This window comes from Citrus sinensis, chromosome 6 (assembly GCF_022201045.2).
Source record: "Citrus sinensis cultivar Valencia sweet orange chromosome 6, DVS_A1.0, whole genome shotgun sequence".
Lineage (NCBI taxonomy): Eukaryota > Viridiplantae > Streptophyta > Magnoliopsida > Sapindales > Rutaceae > Citrus > Citrus sinensis.
The window spans coordinates 18,204,397-18,225,414 of record NC_068561.1 but is presented as its reverse complement, the minus strand read 5'-3'; the positions used below and the strand labels follow the sequence as shown (position 1 = coordinate 18,225,414).

Sequence of the window (21,018 nt, the reverse complement as noted above, 5' to 3'; positions counted from 1 at the left end):
TAATTTATTATGAATGTGAGGAAGTTGGTATTGCAAAATGTTAACGACAGATGAAAGTGGACCCGAAAGACAGCAAAGAACAAAGAGGCCATTCGAGCACAGTGCACGAATAAGTTGAATAATCGTATACTTGCTAGCGAGCGAAGCGGCGACGCTTTTGTCACGAGCCTTGGTTGGTCTTGTTAAGTACCAAAAGACATGGGTCCTTTTTCTATAGTTGTTGTATTTCCCCCGAGTATTAAAAGTGCGTATTTTAGCATTTAATAGTGGTACCACTCGATGGAGGGGTCAATTTGGTCCTCGTAACGCAATTTTAACACGTTGGATTGAATTGAATTGAACTCAATTTAATTATACAAAATTATATTTAGTATTGTCTTGTTTTACATTACGTAGAATTAGTCCGAATTATAAATGTAATTGTATAAGGAAAGTATCAGTTGCAGTATTGTAATAGCATACGTCAATCTATACATGGTTAATTGTATCATATTCAAGTTACCCTGTTTATCTAACTATATTTGGTTCATATTTGGAGTTCTTTGGAGTAAATGTATTTCGTTAATGTGTTTTGAATTCAGTATAATAATATGATATTTGTTCTACTAAATAATTAGAAAGTGCATGTGTAAATTTGGAGTAAGGTACGATGAGAGATTGAATAGGCAGTACCAAAATATTATGCACCATATGTAATGATATCTTTAAAATATGTTAAATTTGTGTCACCACTACACTTGTTCAATAATTGTGTTGATTTTGTTTGTACTTTTTCATATGAATAATAAATGGGTCATATTGGTTTACTTTAATACGACAAATCAATTCGAATTGTAATATTGAATGTGATAGATCCAACAAGAAATAAATAAAATTAAAATCGGATGAGATAAAGCCCTCGCAAGTCCCACCCAAACAATATAAGCACTCAACACTAATTAGTATACAAAGTTGAGTTCTCTCGTAAAATGAAATCATTTGCATACATATATTCGACTAAAATTTTTGTGTAAGTATAATGATTTCAATATTTAAGTCTTAATTGATGTGGTATTCATCTTTTAAATGGAATATTAATTTTATAAGTTATCAATGTTATCATCTATTGGATAAAGTGACGTGTATATTGGGACTTAAGTTGAGAATCAAATTGAAATCATTAACATTATTAAAAAAATTTACTAAATTATTGTGTTTTTATGTCTACATAGATATTCATCTCAGGAGTTGAAAAACTTAAAAAAAAAAAAGAATTGCTTTGTTTTTCTTTTTCTTGACTCTATCCACGTGTGTCTAATTTGTTAAAATATATCTCAAGAAAGCATCGATAACATTTATTGGATAAATTTTTAAAAAGAAAAATAATATAAAATCATAATCCGATAGGTGTAAATCATAAAAAGAGATTAACATTAATCCATTTAGATAGAATTTAATCAATTTATAATTTAAACGGATTACATAAAATCTTAATCAGGGTCAAACGGTATCTACTCGGATTGTTGCAGGGGGAAGTTACCAAAACAATCATTATGGCGACAATCACATGGGAGGCACGTGCAAATGGCGTGCTTTGGCAAGTGTGGACCAACAGGAATGATTGCAGGGACGAGTCAGATAAATGGGCTGGCAATTGTAGTTTTTATTTATTTATTTATTTTTTTTAATTTTATAGGTAGCCACATAAAGAAAAAGAAGATAGATGATTTGAGAATTCCTTTTCTGCTAAATTTGTTGGGAATGTTTTTTGAAAGGCACAAGTTCTTAAAGACTTGTTCATTTTTTCTAATTAATGAGCATTTATATATATATATATATAATTATGTAATTGTGAGGTTAAAAATTTCGATGATAGAGACCTTCAATTTGTTCACTGATTTTGAAAGGAGCATTTGTCTATTATATATTATTTGTGCAACTATTTCGTCGGCAATTGAGAATGTCAACTTTCAAAATTAGAGAACAAAAGGGTTTTCACATCATCACGTGTTTGATGATTAGTAAAATTGCGATAATAAACTCAAATTACAGCTTTAAAGAAAAACTCAATATTACCAGTATCAAAATCAACTTATTTAATTTTCAATATTACTAGGAAAAAAAAAATTAATTAGGCTTGGTGCGACTGTTGAAATCTATTTGAAAATTGAACAAGTGCACAAAAAAGACAAAATCAACCAAAAAAAATTAACACGCTAACATAAATCGAGGCTATGGTCAATTTACATGATGGGATAACAAACATTAGTCGAAGAAGAGTCGTTAAATTTAATCGAACATTTGGAAATATAATAAACAGTAAAAGAGGAGTTGTGAAATATGGTGAAAAAGTGGTGGTTAACTTATTAATTTCTTTGATGTGCGCAACGCCTAATGTAAGGTAATAAAGTTTGTAAATCTATTATCAATTGAACATCAATCAATCTCAATTCAATTTTTTTTTTTTTAAAAAATGAATTAAACAGTATTTTATGAAATAATAATTTTAAAAGTTAATATATAATAATGAATTTCACAAACACGTGAAAGTTGTAAATGGACAGAAATATTGTATTTAATTGTATTGTATTATATGACAACGCAGATTATTATAACATTGATAATATTGCTAACTATATCATTATTATAAAAATAAGAATACGTTATGATGAAAGACACATTCGTTAAGTGGAACACGGCGTGATGGTATAACATAACGTAAATATGATTTACTCATAGTATGATTAACATTGTCCCCCCTTTTACTGCGGGCAAAATGAGAGACTGGTGTTTTTGGAAGAAATGCAGGGGCAAAAGGGGAAGGACAAGAGAAGGGCATGTGGGGTTTAAGAGTATTCAGCGACCTGTTTGGCTGACTAGCTAGCTGTAAATGAGAGAAGCATTTATATATAGTTGGCAAAAGCCATTTTCTCAAACTTTTTTTTTCTTTTTTTCTTTTCTCTCTCTCTCTCTCTCTCTCTCTCTCATTCTCTTTCTTCTGTCTTCTTCTCTCTTTTCACTCTAGTCTCTACCACTGCCCCGCATCTACTCTTAGCAGCCAAAGCTTATCTCCTCTCTTATATTCTCCATTTCTCATTACGAGTTCCTTCTTTTTTCCCCTCAAAATTTCGTATCAAGTAAAAAGTTTTCACCTTTACTTGTATTACCCATTAAGCCTTTGGATCCATTATCATTATCATTATCAAATCAGAAGCAAGTATTTGCGCTGGTCAGCCACGGCTCTTTGAGTGCTGGGGTTTTAATCCAAATGCTGCTAGTTCAATTTACAAGGGAATTGAAAAAGTTTTGATTTTTTACCCTGCCAGTCACCTACTTGCATTGTTTCGCTGTGAGTGTTCGTGATCTTCCCTCGAAGTGAATCATGATTTATCTCAAGATTCTAGGGTTTCATGGTGGATTCATGTGAGTCATTGTGGCGTTATCTGTCAAAGATTCGGTGGGTAGCACGAGAAAATCATCAGCTACCTAGTAAGTAATCCAATATTATTAACTCTAATAATGATGGATTGGCTGTTCAAATGAGGCGTTTTATTTTTCTTACTGGCTATTTATTTCTGTCATTATATTGTTAATTACCGTATCATGGGTAAATGCTGGAGAATCATGGGCTTAATTTCTGGAAGAAAATTAAAATGCTGTTAAAGATTCTATTTTGAGTCGCCGAGTCTTCTTTTACAAGGATTCCAAAAGAGAAAGAGGGCTACAACGGCTGAAACCTTCAAAGCTGCTTTATATAATCCTTTGAGAGTGTGAGGGCATATATATATATTTTTTAATGCAGTAACCGTTGTCACTGGCAACGTGACACCAACTTATTGATTTGGTAATGCCCAAGTTTTGAGCTTGAAGCTTCTTTCAAGGGATTTGCCGCATTTATCCGTCTGCATTTCTGTTATTGTTTGATTTGGATCTTAGGTATTTAAGTTGGTGTTGGAATTTTGTTAATATAGTCTTCGTGGGTATTGAATATTTCACTGGAGTGTTACAAGGTTAATTTGATTGGCAAGTTGGAGGATTGAAAAGCATCGATGGGGCTTCTTCGAAGTCTCGCGATGCTTATTTCTATGACATGGTTTTCCTTTCTTTCACTGGATGTTGTGGCTCAATCTGGCTCTGCTCCTGCTCTTGATGCCCTTCTCCAAGACTATGCTTATAGGGCTTTTGTTCGTCCCAGGACCGGTATTCCCTTTGAAGGGGTTGTTCCTTCAAATTTGACTGGGATTAAGATTGCAGCAATGAGGCTTAGGAGTGGCAGCTTAAGAACAAGAGGCGTGAATATGTACAAAGAGTTTCGTATTCCTATAGGGGTTATTGAGAGCCCCTATGTCGAAAGGCTTGTTTTAGTGTACCAGAATTTGGGCAATTGGTCTGGTACATATTATCCATTACCCTCATACACTTACTTGGCTCCTGTTCTTGGTCTTCTTGCATATGATGCTTCAGATTTATCAGCTAAGAATTTGCCAGAATTGGATATTAGGGCATCTGGTAACCCCATATCGATTGTATTCCAAGATGTGATGCCGGCTCCTGATGGGTCTGTTCCCAAGTGTGTTTGGTTTGATTTACATGGTTTGGTAAACTTCAGCAATGTAGTATCAGGCAACACATGTTTAACTGTCCAACAGGGGCATTTCTCTATAGTAGTTGAATCCATTGCCCCAAGACCACCACCAGGTTTCCCACCACCACCACCGAGTAAAGGAAAGAAGAGTAATTCAAAGGTCTGGATAATTGTTGGGTCTGTTGCGGGTGGATTAGCATTGTTGGTGTTGTTGTCATTACTAGTACTATGGCTGCAGAAATACAAGCACAGAAAGAAAATGCAACAGATGGAAAAGGCTGCAGATGTGGGAGAAGCTCTGCGCATGACACCGGTTGGGGATACAAAAGCACCAGCAGCAATGGTGACTCGAACTCAGCCAGTCCTCGAAAATGAATATGTTCCCTAACTTCCAAAATATACATTCAAGCTTTCTTCCCCTGCCATTCCACAAGCACATTCTTTATCAAGTTCATTCATGTATTCAGAAATTCTTCTATTCACACCTTTTTTTGGTGGTGTCCTTCTTTATCACCTTGTTTGGTCTTGGTAGGTTCTTGGTGCTAGCGTGGGTAATATAGGATTTTTGTGTAAATCTGTTATCACTCACACATCCTTTATAGTTTTATGATTCATTATGTGTGCATGTAAGTTCAAAGCGATTCTATGTGATGAATTTAGTTGTCCCATTGACAGACAAGTAATAAAAAATTTTATGGTGCCCATTTTTCTAGAATGATTTTTCTTTGCTTGCCTGTTTGGCATGTGAAGCTCTTTCTGCTACTGTTGGATGCCTCTTCATGAAAGGGACTCATGCTGATTCAGTCGCCCTGTAACTTAATGTTAATTTGACAGGAAACATATAGTTTACACATGTATGTTTGTTTGTTTACTGTACACAATAATTTGACCTACCACTAAGTCCAAAGCTATGGCCAGATTTTTTTTTTTTTTGAGGAGATGTTTGATTTAAGCTACGGCCAGATTAAAGTCATTACCTTTTCCTTTTCTTTCTAGGTCATGTTTGATTTTCTAACAAGGGTAAGGACAAGGGAATCATTTCTTCTACGATGACTTAAGCTACGGGCATCTAAATGGGAACATTTCTTTTCCTCTGCTTAATTGAAGTGCTGTGGTTGCTAGGGCCATCACATTGAATCATATATTATTAAAGGGAGAGAATACATGTATAAAAAAGAAAAAAATAAAATAAAAGGCAGCTTTTATCAAACCTGTAGTTATCTTTAATTGATTAAACAAAAGACTATGCTGAAAAAAGCCAACAATAACATTAATAAAATATCAATGGACCCTGAAGTGCACAAACAAGATTATTCAAAGATTGGGGTCTCAGTTTCAGGAAATCAATGCGCTGCACGATTATAAAAAAATCGGTTGGTGAAACCATTTGGAAAAAGGAAAAAAATTATTGAGACACCTGTCATGTTGCTTGTTTTTTCCCTCTTAATTCTAGGAAATGCTTTTAAGCCAACTAATAAAAATAGGGCAGATGAGTCCAATTTTGAGATTCTATATGGTTGGGGACCATGTTCTTTAGATGATCTAGCTAGCGAATTATGAAATCAAATCAAATCATGAACCAAAATGAAATATGGTGCCCAACTTAAGGGCAAATTAGGGTTTATCTTTGAAGACTTAAAGTGATTGTAAAAAATTAAAAATTAATTTTAGTGTTTGGTAAAAAAATTTTTTAAATTATTTTGGTAAAATCACACTTGCTTACTAATAAAAATAGGGCAGATGAGTCCAATTTTGAGATTCTATATGGTTGGGGACCATGTTCTTTAGATGATCTAGCTAGCGAATTATGAAATCAAATCAAATCATGAACCAAAATGAAATATGGTGCCCAACTTAAGGGCAAATTAGGGTTTATCTTTGAAGACTTAAAGTGATTGTAAAAAATTAAAAATTAATTTTAGTGTTTGGTAAAAAATTTTTTAAAATTATTTTGGTAAAATCACACTTGCTTACACTAATTTTTAAAAAGTAAGGAAGGAGTAATTTTTCAGAATCCCATTTTGAAAATCACTTTTATACTTAATACAATTCATATATCATCTATAGATTATAAAATCATTAATTAGGAAATAAAATCATTAACTTTAAAAAGATTATTATTATTATTACTAATTATAATGAGATAATAAAATAAAAAATAAAAAATAATAATAATAATATAAACTATCTATTTTAGTTATATGTACAAAATAAAAAATATTTAACATACATGTTATAAATGTTTAAATAAGTTTTATTCAACATTATGTTCAATTTAATTATATACATTCTTACAACGTTTAACAACAACATTTACTAAACACATGCGACTGCTTTTAAAACTTACAACACTTTTAAAAATAAATTTTAACAAATATTTAACTGATTTTCTTTTCAACTAATTATTTTTAAAGTACAGTTAATAACAATTATTATTTTTAAAGCAACTGCAATACAAAACTGACCCTTGGTACCATCAACCCTTTTATTTTTGAAAGAGTTATGAAAAGTTTAAAAAACGATAAAAAAAAAAAAAAAGGGGGTAATGGCATCCAATTTAGAGCTGTCTGTCCCAATTTGAATTGAGAAGAGCTCGTTGTCGTTGACCCCATGTACTTCTCGCGCTGAGAAATTATTATTGACTGTAGGCGCGCTAGGTTGTAATGGGGGAATCTAGGGCTTTGCTTTGTAACGATGATTAAAAAGCATAAAGCCAACTGTGACATCACGATGGGAGCGCATTCACACTTCATAATGCTCAATGCAACTGTTTGCCTTAGCTCCGCGACAACACAAGACAGTCGCATTTGGTTCATCAGCTTATAATTCATATGCTGCCATCTTATACTTTTGTCTCATCCGAAACAACTCTAGCTCACTTTATACACAGAGAAGAGCTCCACTAAAATTAAACAATAGCACGTGGGTGGGATGCTAAAGCTCAAATGGGTTTGCTTGTGATAAGAATCTGATATTGAGTAATCATCAAATTAAGAAGGCAATTAGAGTTTGGTCAATTGCGGGCATGTGTCGGCGTGACAGCTTCTACGCCTAAGTCGCCCGTATGGTCCAAGGTTGCATTTGCCAGCTTGAATTTGCACCATAAAACCTTTAACTGTTAGCCATCTTCTTCGGGAGCTATTAAATAAAAAGAAGCTCTCATTTCACAATACCTCCCTATTTCTAAATACCTACTAGAAGCTCCTTATTTCACAAAAGCGCCACCAATTCTCATCATTCTCCCACCATGCATCTCCAAAGCTCCACTTTCAGTTTCAGACAATAAGTAGATATCATGCTTGCATTCTCAGTCATAATTTTAATTGCACCACTTGCAAATTATTTACATGCATCAACACAAGCGAGTTTAACGCGGGGATTTCTTAAACAACAAAGTTTTATCAAGCCAATTTCAAAACGTCAAGATTAATAACTAAATTTATGGATGGACAAAGTATTTTTTCCAGAAAACAGTTTAAAAGCTTAAGTAGAGTCACGTACAAATGATAAGAAAATGAACATGATTGCATCCCCTTGAGTCTTCATAAGCAAAGCTAGAATATCAGATGAGCACTTTATTCAGTCCACTGGCAAAGCTTCCTGCATTATCATGAGATTATCAATTTCATGGTCATAATAATATCACGCACATGCAAACACCAAACAGACACACTGACCAATCAGAAAAAAAGGCAATGGAAAGGAGCAACAAGGAGGGAGAAAGAAGGGCGCTGGTAAACTTCCAAAAGTGAGCAGAACTTGGTGGGATGTCTCACCTCTCTAAAACTCACAAATGAAAGCAGATTGGAGTCCTTAGTGAAGCACATGATTGGACATTTGTACATGCATACAATCACACCCCACATTCTTAACCAACCCCAACCCCACCCCCAACAACCACAAAGCAGTAGGTTTCACAGTAATCACAAACTGAGAATACAACAACCTCCACTAAACTTATAGAATTGTAAATATTTGATATTTTTTAAACGTGCCACGATGTACCAAGTTTTGCAGATTAATTGAAAATGGTCATCTTCTACAGGATGGAGTTTAACATGATGTCCTTATACAGTCATAGAGCCAATTATATAACATTTATAAAACAAATTATAAAACTCAAAATGTAAGAAAAACAAACATAGAAAAAAATCAATTATTAAGCAGGCCCCAAAATAAAGATATTTAAAAATAGTATTTTAACATGAGATGCAGCTCATAGTTCCCAAGGACCCAATCCCCACTTCAAACAACACATTATGCAGCAGAGTTACCTCTTTTTCTAACTATTTTGGCCTATTATGCATTTAGAACATTAAACTTCTATTGAACTAACTAACGTGTTGCGGTTACCAAAGGTCCAAAAAATTTGGGTCAATTATGCATCTAGAGTGCATCTAGAAGTCTAGAACATCATATTTTTATTGAACTAATTAATCTTTTGCAATTTTCAGGGGACCAAAAACCTATGCTTTTACATAAGCTTTGAGAATATGCTTAAAGTTATACACAACAGACAGGCTTTTAACTGATAGAAGATGCAAGATCTTAAAACATTTCTTTTGGCACCATCAACTTTACAGTGAGCTCCATCATTGCGTGGCTATTGCCTCCTCCGAAAATCATGTACTTAACTAATGTCCTACTCTTCGCTGTTTCCATGAAATCTGTCTCTATAAAGCTTTTCACTTCAAGAAAAACAAATTTACTGTGGCAGCTGACAGGTAGATGTATTATGGGGTTATAATAAGATGGAGGCTCAAAAATGTTACGACTTCCACAACGATGCAGGATGATGAACACAAAGACTCCAGGCCATGCCATAAAACCACCAGCAAAACCACTGCAGAAGCAACTTTTTCCTTTTATGATTGCCGGAACATACCGGCTCCACCAAAAACTTTGCAGGCAACTATTATAACTACCAAAGGAAGACTGACTTCATCAAATGGTTCAAGCTTTCTCAACTGAGGAGAACCCTAAAACGTTGAAAAATGATTGAGAGAAATAAACTATTTCTTCAAAATTCTGTTAACTTATTAATAATCCTTCAAACTTTATTTTATTTTATGTAAGCCTTAAATTAAATGTCAGAAGAGACACAAGCTACTAATATATGAAATAAAAAGGACAATCAAACCTATTAAGCTTGACTTCGCTGTCTAAAATACAGTCATTCTTAGAATTGAAACCCTCCATAAAGAGGATTCTTTGTCTCCAAAAGCTAAGGAGATTACATGAAAGAAATCCAAATCCTCCAAAATATGTTTTCCTTTTGAATGAGGATTAATGCAGGTGATAATTATAAGAAAAAGCTCATGTTTATGCCAATGGTGCTAATAGGGTTATGATTGAAGCAGAATTGCAAAAAGAGATAAAGATGATGCGCATTGCATGGAGCATTTTGTGTGTGTGTTTGTGTATTGGCTCAGAAAAGGAGCATTGCGTATAGGATAACATGCATAAGCAAATAAGTGTTAGTGTGAAAGAAAGAGAGGAGGAGTTGTGCTCTTCTGAAATATGGAAAATAAAACATGATGAAAAGGGTTAATTAGTCTAAGAACACCATCCATGCTCAACCCATTTATCATTTACAATGATTAATCTACAGAAAGGCCAAGTGTCACAAATTAGAAAAAGAAAAAAATATTCTTCTTATTAGAAAGACCAAGTAATGTCTAATTTGTTCTTCAGGATATCACCTTTCACCTTTTCTCCATTAAATTAAGCACCAGTGTCATCCATGACTCGTATCTTCAGAAAAACTTTGCAGTTTACACTACTGCCAAAACCAAAGGCAGACTAACTATCGCACCATCTAAAGGCCAGAAGAGTTAGTCAAATATATGATTTAAGTTTGTCCTGATTAACTGTGTTCCTTATCTCTCTCAGTGACCTTTGAAAATTTTTCCTAATGGTCAAATTACTCCTAACATCTTTAAAATTTGTTGCGGCTCTCAAAGGTGCTTAGGATACTCGCAAAACACTTTGAACCATAACCCAAAATTACATTGAACTCGAACTCTCTAGGTTTAAAGCAAACTACTTTTTAATAGATACTGCAGAAATTTTAACTCCGTAAAGACACCTTAAATCTATCAGCAAGGAAATAACAAAATCCCAGCTTTCAAAATCCTAGCCAATCAAGAATCAATTTCTAAAGCTCAGACCCTGAAATTGATTACCAGTCCAAACTCCAAATATAACAAATTCCAAAAAACTGACTAAAGTCGCATAAAACAAAACCCTAATCTGCCGAATCGGAAGTAGTGATTAAGATAAGAAAGTACCAGAAAGGCGAATCAACATCTAATTGGAGGAAGCGCCGGAGAGCTGTTCCACAAGCTTCTTGTCCCTTCTCTCCATCGCCACGTCCCACATATCATTACCGACGTGCTTCGGCTGAAATTGATAAATCCAACCCAAAAAAAAAAAAAAAAATTGAAAAACAAATATTTGAAAATGAAAATGAAAAGTGATTCGCATCTAACAATAATAAACTTTGAATTGAAAGAAAAACAAAAATAAATACACACTCGTCCGTGAGCGGCTTTGTGGATTTGATACTGAGCATTTCCTGCAATTGTTAGCATTGCTGCTATGATGCCCAACGGCAGTAATCCTTCAAATATTAGCCACGACATGTCGTTTTTACCTCTTCTTCTTGATCTGTCAACAACTGCTCTGTTGGTTAACGAAGATGCTACTGGCCAACGCTCTCTCAATTGTTCTTTCCTCCTCTATTTCACCATTAGTTGATACTGGGCCCCAATGGGCTGATTGGCCCAATAAGAAAATGGACTACCTTCTCGACTCCTCGGCTCAACAATGGAGTAGTTCGATTACTACTCGTGGCCGGTGGCTTAATCCAATAGCACGGGTCTTTTTGTCCAACTACTTCAGTGTGTCATAGTTTTTATGATCCTTAGAAAAAATAAAAAATAAAATAACTCAAGTATGTTATAGTTTTTATGATCCTAAATAATATGACATTTATTCAATATATGATACGTTTGAGTAATAAAAGTGTCTCCATAAGTTATGAAACTAATTATTAATAGAATGAGATGAAAATAGTGGGATATTATTTAAAAAAGTCTAGTCTATCATTTGAATCCTTGATAATCAAGTGATAAAACTTTTTTTAATGTATAAATAAAAACCAAACTAATCTTTCACATGCAGGAGTGAGTTTTGGACCTCAAATAGTCATAAAATATTTTATCCATTGAACTAATTAACATCACTCGTCAATAATATCAATGATTTGAATGTTATGTTATTAAAATACTCTTAAACAAATAAATTGCTGAATAAGATGGTTTTAGTAGTGCCGTTCTAGTGTAATTGGCCACGACCAGAATTTGTGTTTACGATTATCTAAGCTCAGATTAATAATATGTAATAGGGATCAAGATTGGTGTTTATTAAGTGAGATTTCTCATCCTTATCTAAAACTTTGAATAATTTGTTTGAAAGATGGTCTCAATAGTAAAATAATCAAATCATCGACTTTGTGTTAAAATAAGCCTTCACGGCATGCACTTAAAAAAGAAAAATGCAAGTTATATTCTATTTTGTGATTTTATTAAAAGTAAAGGATCCAATTGTTCTTGTCTCTTTTGTTTGCAGTTTACATTTTAAAAATTGGATTATAATAATACTAATTTTTTAATAGAAAGAATTGTTAAATATATTTTTTTGGGGGGGGGGGGGGGAAATGTACATTTGATGTGTAAGCTTTAGAATGAAAATGCTCCAAATTTGTCATAGTTATTATGTAATTATTGAATGGTATTATGATCTCTTTGTTATTAATATTATTATAGGGACCTTCGATTTGTCAATAAGAGTATATACAAGCCTTATTAATAAATTCTAGAAGAACTGTTTGAAGTTTCAAAGTATATGATAGACAAATTCATATCATCTAATAAATGAGTGTGTGTCCATTGATGTGTATTGATGTTTTTTTTTCACCCGGCATTAAAATTAAGTAAAACCACATAAGTCAAATAATTAATGACCCACATCAAATTAAAAAAAAAAACCCATCAAATAGTAGTAATTTTCTACAAATCAAGTGAATAAACACTCGTTTTAAGATTAATAAATAATTATTTTTATTTTAGTCAAAAAGTGGTCAAACAGCGTGTTCCATCCCAAAACAAAAGGGAGGGAGTGAATAAGAATTGAGAACGAAAAGACGGAGAAAGATCGACGTGAAAAGGAAATTTTCACTTCGAGATAAAAGAGAAAACGACGCAGTATTATTAAAGTGTAGGGCACTCTCACAGTCCAGCTACTCCTGCGTTGGCAAACATCATTATCATCTGCCAATCATCTCTAGCAGAGAGTGGGCCCCCATTTGCACTCCCCCAGATTGAAACCTTGATTCCTGCATGCTTAACACGTGTCTACATCTCCTACAGAAACTTCAGAACTGTGCATACACACTATATACACGCACATCACCAGCCACCCTCTCTGGAAGGTGGGAACCAAAGCAGTAAAAAAAAATCTCTGCCACTGTTACAATTTTGCTACCTTAAATCACCAAACTTGTTTCCACTTCTACTGTCTGCCACAAAACAAAAATAAATAAATAAATAAATAACGAGGCGAAAATAAAAAGGAGTTTTTTTTTTTTTTTTGGAAGGAAGAAAAAAGAGTTACTATAATTAAAAGGGATTCGTTTTCCTTCCTGCAAAATTTCACAGTGATTTTGTAAGCCCTTTTTTCTTATTATTTTTTTAAACTGTAATTTTTTTTTTAAAAAAAAAAGATTTAGATTGATTAATTACAAAACACCTCCTTTACTGATGCTGCTGTGTTGTGTTTCTCCTTTTTATTCCGCAGCAACCACAAACGAAAACTAAAAAACTTAAACCAAAACTAAAACCCTTTTCCTTTTTTTAAGAATCCCATTCTTTTGTTTGTTCTAAATCCTCTAAAAAAGCAAGACAGTCACAAAGCCATGTCAGGTTTGTATAATCCCAACTTCTCACCTGCAAGAGCTGCTTCTCCACAAATTAGAAGCACCCCAGATATTAATATTGACAGGTACGCCCCCATACTCAATAAAGTTCATATCTTTTTTGACACATGAAGCAGGAAGTCAGGTTGTTGAATTATTCTTATTATTTTCCACTGTGTTAATTAATCCACATGCTTGATTATTTTGAAGAATTGTATTATTTTGATCTGTGTGGGTTGGCTTTCTGGTTTGCAGTCAATACTTGTCAGAGCTTTTAGCTGAGCATCAAAAGCTAGGACCTTTCACACAGGTGCTTCCGATATGCAGCCGACTGTTAACTCAAGGTTGCTTCTTAAGTCTTTGAGTTCTGGATCTAGGTTTTTCTGGAATTCAATGGCACCCTTTTTTTGCTTTTTGTATGTTTCGGTCTGCACAACTACATTACTTGACTTGCCACTGTGCTTGTTTCGAGTGTTCAGATCGTCCCAGTTGTTCTTCTTTGCGTCAACTCTATGCATCCGTGTTTGTTTTCATTTTGGGATTGTGTTTATGGTCTTGGCTTGATCACATAGATACACTTGTTTCTTCAGTTCCTGTAATTATTTTACCGTGTATCAGATGGTGCCCCCGGTACCTATATTTAGTTTGTCCAATTGCATCAATGGCTGAATGTATCTCAGACATTTAGTACAATGTGGAATTTATGAAAGAAAAAACTTTTGACTGTTACATTTGGTTTCTCTGCTTGCACCAAGTACAAAGCTAGCAATTGCCACGAAGGTGTGATTCTCGACAATCTGTAGGCTTCATGCCTGCTCCAGTGAGCATGAAATATTGCTCTTTTGTGGTTGAAATCTGAGTGCATGATGGAGTTTGGTACAAATCAACTTCCCAGTGTTAGCTTGAATAAGATAAGTGGTCTGTTACTGAAATAAACATTGAAGATGTGATATTGTCTCAACATTCCTGATTTGTGGCTGGAGATAGTATTTTCTTAGCCTTAAATCCTCTTCAATTCTTTCTGGAGATGTCTAGTTTTTCTTCACAATGCATTCTCTTTCATAGTTTGTCCTTGTTGCAATTCTTTTCTTCTTGTTGTGCCTTTTGCTTGGTTTTTGAGTGGATTTCTTCTGTCTTATTTTAATACGTTTATCATGATTTCAGATCATAGTCTCATATAAAATGTTCTTTTACAAGCAGAGATATTTCGGGTTTCTGGGATGATGCCCAATCAAGGATTTGGTGACTTTGACAGACTGCGGCATAGAAGCCCCAGCCCCATGGCTTCTTCAAATCTTATGTCAAACGTTGCAGGTACAGGGTTAGGTGGCTGGAATGGCCTACCTCAGGAGGTAATCCTTCCTTAACTTGTGTCATTGTTAATTGTTTTACTTGAAACCGTGGATAAAAGGTTTTTGTCTGTATATAAGGTTTCAAGTCTCGAATGTGAATCTAGGTGGTCACCGGGTTTTCAGCCTGCTTTTAAAGATCCTTATAATACAAGGACAATAAACAAATCCTCCAGGCTGCAAAGTTATACCAAAGTGATTATTTAAGAATAACCTCTTCGAGAAAATCATGATAGGATTTTGGTGTATTATTGAATATATGTATGATCTAATGACCTGTCTAAATTTTGATAATTTCCAATGATGCGCATTTATGCTCTAATTATGTGTATTGTGGTTTAAAACTTCAAAAAATTTCTATTTCCATATTTCTTCTCATCATTACATGATTTTCATGGGGTTTCTAGAAAGATCAGTGACACATTAACTTGTTTGAGGGGAGAACTTTATACCTGAGGGCAAACAGATATTCATGGTCCTGTTTATTTGTTCTCTATCATGTCTTCAAAGACTCAACTCTCGGGGCGTCCATATGCTCAAATGTATAGTAGTTGCAATTCTTGAATGTAGAAAAATATACCTAACAAAAGATATGTATTTTTTTTAATCAGGAGAGTTTTCCTTTTGTGATGAAACTCATATAGAAAGCACAGATGCCTTTAAATTGTCTGCTCTGTGATACTGATATCCTTGAAAATTGAAGTTGGTGATCCCGTGCAAGAATGGTTGTGGCAGGTTACTATATGTTTGAATGTGCTTGTCTGTGTGTGGATCACTTATCCACTGCCGATTGGCTGGCTATCTAAATTGTAAATACTGATCCTTTTTGCTCTTGTAACCTGTATGCTAATCCTCATATTTACCTAACAGAGATTAGGTGGACCTCCTGGCATGACGATGGATTGGCAAAGTGCACCTGCAAGCCCTAGTTCATATACAGTCAAGAGAATTTTGCGTTTGGAAATTCCAGTGGATACTTATCCTAACGTAAGCTTTATACTTAAGATGCTGGTCTATACTTCCAATCTCTTTTGCTTATCTCTGTGCTTGGTTATTGTTTGTTAGTTCAATTTTGTTGGACGGCTTCTTGGTCCAAGGGGCAATTCACTGAAACGGGTTGAAGCTACTACTGGCTGCCGTGTGTACATTAGAGGGAAGGGCTCAATAAAGGATCCAGACAAGGTAAGCACACCTGTAAGTTTCTTCTGATCTAAGACTACTGAAATTTTAAATTTTAGAATGACTAGTCGAAGAAAATGGCATATTAATACAGTGAATTTCCAAAGAATTTGTTACCAATTTTTTTGTTAAAGATAGGTTCTGTTTTCTGTGCTTAATTATTTCAATCCTTTCTCATCTCAAGGAAGATAAGCTAAGGGGAAGGCCAGGCTATGAGCATCTCAATGATCCACTTCACATCTTAATTGAGGCTGATTTACCTGCCAACATTGTTGATATCAGGCTGAGACAGGCGCAGGAGATTATAGAAGAATTGCTGAAACCTGTGGTAGGCAACACTACTAGTACATTTCATTTTTTAATTTGAAAGTTCCATTTGTGCAATTTGATACCGCCAATATTTATCTTTTCATGTGCTTGTGCTAAAACGTATTTTGACTTCCCAAAACACTCTGCCTGAAGAGCAAGACTTGGCGGGCATGTGGTTGTATATCAGGAAATGTGCTTTTCCATTCAATTAGTCACGTGTGGCATGTGTGTAGGAGCAACTTTAATGTTGGTTTATGTTGCGGTTTGCCACTTCAGGAATTTAATTGTCGCTACTCTTAAATGAAGTGTGTTGCATCATTTACATCTTAGAAGAGTTGAATACAGACTACCTTGGGTTTTGGAAAGGGTAGTATTCACTTGGAAGATACTATTTTCACCCACTTTCCCCCTTCTCCCTTATCCGCTCTGCCAAAAGTAGATGCCACAGCAATTTATTTTGATGGCAGCTGTGTTCATTCCTCACAGAAATCACTTCCAGTTTACTCAAATAATGATATGCAGACTGAACGAGTCCTCAGATAAGTTTGTTTGTCATCTTTTAAAAATGGAAATTTTGTTGTGCAGGATGAGTCACAAGATTATATTAAGAGGCAGCAGTTGCGTGAGTTGGCAATGCTGAATTCAAATTTCAGAGAAGATAGCCCGGGGCCAAGTGGCAGTGTTTCTCCGTTCAATTCAAGTGGAATGAAACGTGCAAAAACAGGACGCTGAGAGTTCATATCCATCACTTTGTCAAATGGTTTTCACCCTGCTCCAGAATTTCAAACTTGAGTATACCGTCTGATACCTCTCAGCTCAGTACAGCTACCAAAGATTAGGCTAACAGTTCTTGCTGGTGAGACTTCTGGTGGGTTTTCTTATATTTTGGTTTTCTTTTGGAACAAGAAGAAAAACAACAATGAAAGACATTAAAAAGAATTATATAGTTGGTTCTTGAATTTTAGGTTTGCGGAGGTCAGTTATTCCTGTAAACTTAATACATTCATTTGATTTATTCTTGTGTCAGTAACTTTGAGGAGTGTGGAATATATATATAATATATATAAATTAATGGTCCAAGTTCTAGGTCTCATTTCCAAGAAACTGAGTTTTGTAGGTGTGTTATGTCTATATGTTATATATATTATTAAAGCATTGAGATAAAAATTATGTAAGCTGGCTCTGTATTATTCCCATTTACAATCTCAATCATTTGGATTTTTATCTTATGTGTCCAAAGAGACATCCTCCTTTGTTAAATGTATGCAGAGTTGCAAGGCTGTTGTCCAAGTATTTGAATTCTTCTCTTTTTTGGCTCTAGTTATATTACCTCAACATTTTGTTAGGTATAGATTCCAATTTCTATTTGGCATATTACTCTGACTGCAGATTCCAATGTGGGGTTGTTCAATCTTGTCTGCTTATGTCATGTGATCATTTATGGAATCCTATGAAGTGACTTTACCTTGTTCAATTCTTCTGAGAATTGAATGTGTGGTTGCACTTGTTTTACTGAAAATAAAGTTAGCCATGATAACTGCTTCAATAAAAACACCAATAATAGGAATGCAGAGGAATTTTGGGTACCCACTTAGAAAGCAAGTAGAATAGGTGCATTGTTTTTACATGTTTATCATGGCTGATATCTGAAAATACCAGAAAATCTCCATTTTTGGATTTTCAATGGACTTATTTTATTAGAAAATTCTTCCCAAGACAAGTAAAATTACGTGAACATCTCTCGATACTTCTGCTTCCGCATGCTCTTGGCTTAGCAGCATATTATTGACTTGGACAAGCATATTACGTGAACAGCCTGTGATTGACTTGGAGCATGACATCTTATTCTTTTTCAGATATGTTATCATAACTAAAATGTTCTCGTTGTGTTTCCAATAATCAATTGTCTACTGTGAAAATGGGGCATATCTTTTTCTTTTTTTTCTCTTCCCTCATTTTGAAGTAGTATGAAAAGGCATGCATGAGTCCAAGAAAACTTTGAAGTGTTCATTTTAGACCATGATGAATCCAGATTTATAAAGCTGGATTGCATGAGAATATCGAATTTGGAATTATAAATCTTGAAAAAGGAAGCCCTTTTACCTTTTTCATTCGCACGAGCTACAACAAAAGCAAAAAGCAAAAAGTGTGAGCGGACGACATATTTGGCAACCATCTTTGGAAGTAGAGAAAGCCATGATAGGTGGAGCGATCTTCTGTTTTGGCTTTTTCATTTAAAATATTAAATATAACTTTAATGGAAAAAAGAAAAAAAAAATATTGCGATGAATATTTTACTCATTTTTTTTCCCTCCCAAATGAATTTGATGATATTGTGTTCTAAGGAGCATGCTTAGGAATGTTGCGCTTCAGCTTAGTATTGAAAGTATAATAGCAAAAAATTTTAATAATCATTATTAGTCACTCCCTCACCTCATGTTTAACATTTATGTTGCACTTAGTATTAAGTTTTGGTAGCTGTAGCATAAGGTATTTGGTAAACATTTGTTGTTGTGTGTTGGAAGTCAAGTCAATTTGAACTGATATTTATATGATGAAAAACTTATAATATTTATTGAAGTTAATATTCAAGTGTCATATTTATTACACACTATTAATTTTATTCCAAGCTGCCTTGAAGAATCTATCAACCTAGCCTTTAAAATGCTCATTACATTGTTCTTATTTTCTTTGTTTCTCAATACAGTATTAAGCTCATTTCTTGATAATTGTTAAGTTACATGATCATGTAACTTATGGATCAAGTAATTTCTTTCATAGTTCCATCATCTTTCAAAATAATAATAACAACATTATCATCATATTATTATTATTATTATTATTATTATTATTATTATTGCTCTCTACAAATAATTTTTGAAAATGATACCAAATATATTTTTTAATTTTAAAAATAATATTTTCATTCTCATTTTATTTCACGAACACAACAATTGCAACACAATAGCAAATCGCGCCCTAAATTTGTAGTGAAAGCAAGGAACCAAAAGATAAAAAATAAAAACAGTGAAGAAAGGGGGAAAAATAACTTGGCATGGACGCAGTAAAGCATGGCACAAAAAGAGTAATGACATTTTAAGACTCCTTTGTCAGTATTTAAAATTAAAAGCTGAAACAGAACATCGTATGCCAATTTTGTTGCTCCTCTGTCAGCCTCCGGGGTGAAGAATATCGGGACTCCACAGAAAAGGGTAAGATCCTAAAAAAGGGTAAAAGAATATCAGGACTCCACTGAGGCTCCCGAAGCCAAACAAATACTGGGTTGAAAGATCCCCAAAAAAGGGTGCGTACGGTGTTTTTGTCACCAATCTGGATGCTAGGATAATATACCCCTAGCCCTCTTTAATTTATGACATAGGAATTCTTTTGTTTAAGCAGTACGTTCATTATGTGGAGGATATTGTTCTTGGGATTTTTGTAGAGTGTAAAGCAGATGTAAGCACTTTTTACATTAATGAATTGTTATATTTGGTGTTACTCCTTTGTATCCATCCAATTTGATTTTCTTTTGTGCATTTTAATTTTTGACAAGGTTTGGGGAAATTCAGAATAGCAATTTGTTTGTGCAAGTCATCACAGCTGCATTTGCTTTTGTTCTTGCATAGTGTAGTTATCATACCTTTGTATGGAAATGCAATGTAGAGAGGCAAGTTTGCATAAAAGGAGAAGAGGGGGGGGAACAAGATTTGAGTTTTATCCGTTTATGTATCACGTAGCCTCGGACTAGTCATTTTTGAGGAAAGGATACATGAGTCCAATCCCAACTTGTTTAGGAATGAGCAAACCCATGTTGTAATTGTTAAAGATGCCTTGTCTTTTTCTTTTCATTCTCACTGTTTACTTTCATAAAGCAAAAGTATGAAATGGCAGCTTTGGTTTTACTGGATTGTGGGGTGTAATTTGATTCCTTTGATTATATACTGGCTTCCATGATGAGCACAATTAATCTTTTATGAAATTGTCTATCATGTATGTTAAAGTTTCTACGAGTAAGTAAAGATTACAAAAGTGAACCAGTGGTCCACAAACTAAAATTTCTATAAAATTTTCTTTGTTTCCTATCAAATAAAATATATATATATTGACAAAGAATCTGAAAATTGAAAAAGCTGCTCAGTCGTTCTCTGTTTTGATGGCAACAGATACAGATGCATTACCGTTATATTTTCCGGTGAAAGATGAGAAATCACGGTATCCTGGCTTCTATTTTTTTCTCTCTCTGTCTTTTTCATGATTTTCACCATAAAAGCACGAAAATGTGGGAAATGCTACTTCCTTGTCGGTGTCTTTGACTATGGTTTAGTTTGAATTACGGTTGGTACTGAATGAAGAAATTATGGCGTGTAGTGTGTTTCAGTTGGCTCCCTGCTTTTCAAATAGCAATCATAAGAGTATAGAATACCTTTTGACTGGTTGTTGATATTTATATATATATATATATGTGTGTGTGTGTGTGTGTTAAGACTATTAAGCCTAAACCTCAACAAGACTCATGAAGCTTAATGAGTAGAAACACCAAGAACACAATCGAATCAAAAATGCCAGAACAAAGAAACAATATCAGAACCAGAACAGAGACACAGACCAATGACATTTGAAGGAAAAGTTTGCTCTTTATT

At 34.2% G+C, this 21,018-nt stretch overlaps 3 protein-coding genes across 4 annotated transcripts; 2 read left to right on the top strand and 1 right to left on the bottom strand.

Annotated features, from left to right (window-relative positions):
* The first annotated feature begins 2,924 nt into the window (after positions 1-2,924).
* LOC102618252 (uncharacterized) lies at positions 2,925-5,279 on the top strand. Its single transcript, XM_052443244.1, has one exon. It carries the CDS (start codon positions 4,029-4,031, stop codon positions 4,950-4,952), a length of 924 nt encoding a protein of 307 aa, XP_052299204.1. The 5' UTR covers positions 2,925-4,028; the 3' UTR covers positions 4,953-5,279.
* Positions 5,280-7,943: 2,664 nt separating this feature from the next.
* LOC102617780 (NADH dehydrogenase [ubiquinone] 1 alpha subcomplex subunit 1) lies at positions 7,944-11,303 on the bottom strand. Its single transcript, XM_015531173.3, has 3 exons — positions 11,101-11,303; positions 10,855-10,966; positions 7,944-8,164 (listed from the first exon to the last, which is right to left on the bottom strand). Exons 1-2 carry the CDS (start codon positions 11,206-11,208, stop codon positions 10,874-10,876), a joined length of 201 nt encoding a protein of 66 aa, XP_015386659.1. The 5' UTR covers positions 11,209-11,303; the 3' UTR covers positions 7,944-8,164; positions 10,855-10,873.
* Positions 11,304-13,386: 2,083 nt separating this feature from the next.
* On the top strand, positions 13,387-17,671 carry LOC102617293 (KH domain-containing protein At3g08620). Of its 2 annotated transcripts, none has more exons than XM_006481186.4 (7): positions 13,387-13,627; positions 13,797-13,885; positions 14,742-14,893; positions 15,761-15,877; positions 15,956-16,084; positions 16,254-16,397; positions 16,964-17,671. In XM_006481186.4, exons 1-7 carry the CDS (start codon positions 13,542-13,544, stop codon positions 17,108-17,110), a joined length of 864 nt encoding a protein of 287 aa, XP_006481249.1. In that variant the 5' UTR covers positions 13,387-13,541; the 3' UTR covers positions 17,111-17,671. The 2 variants fall into 2 exon arrangements, with proteins under 2 accessions (XP_006481249.1, XP_006481250.1); XM_006481187.4 differs by having other exon boundaries at positions 13,391-13,627; positions 15,956-16,072.
* Positions 17,672-21,018: the final 3,347 nt, after the last annotated feature.

Excerpts from the sequence above, each read along its gene's own strand:
- LOC102617780 (XM_015531173.3), bottom strand. The coding sequence starts at position 11,208 with ATGTCGTGGCTAATATTTGAAGGATTACTGCCGTTGGGCATCATAGCA. Across the intron at positions 10,967-11,100 it reads ACAAAGCCGCTCACGGACGA|CCGAAGCACGTCGGTAATGA; the intron begins GTGTGTATTTAT and ends TATCAATTTCAG.
- LOC102618252 (XM_052443244.1), top strand. The coding sequence starts at position 4,029 with ATGGGGCTTCTTCGAAGTCTCGCGATGCTTATTTCTATGACATGGTTT.
- LOC102617293 (XM_006481186.4), top strand. The coding sequence starts at position 13,542 with ATGTCAGGTTTGTATAATCCCAACTTCTCACCTGCAAGAGCTGCTTCT. Across the intron at positions 13,886-14,741 it reads CAGCCGACTGTTAACTCAAG|AGATATTTCGGGTTTCTGGG; the intron begins GTTGCTTCTTAA and ends TTTTACAAGCAG. Across the intron at positions 16,398-16,963 it reads AAGAATTGCTGAAACCTGTG|GATGAGTCACAAGATTATAT; the intron begins GTAGGCAACACT and ends TTTGTTGTGCAG.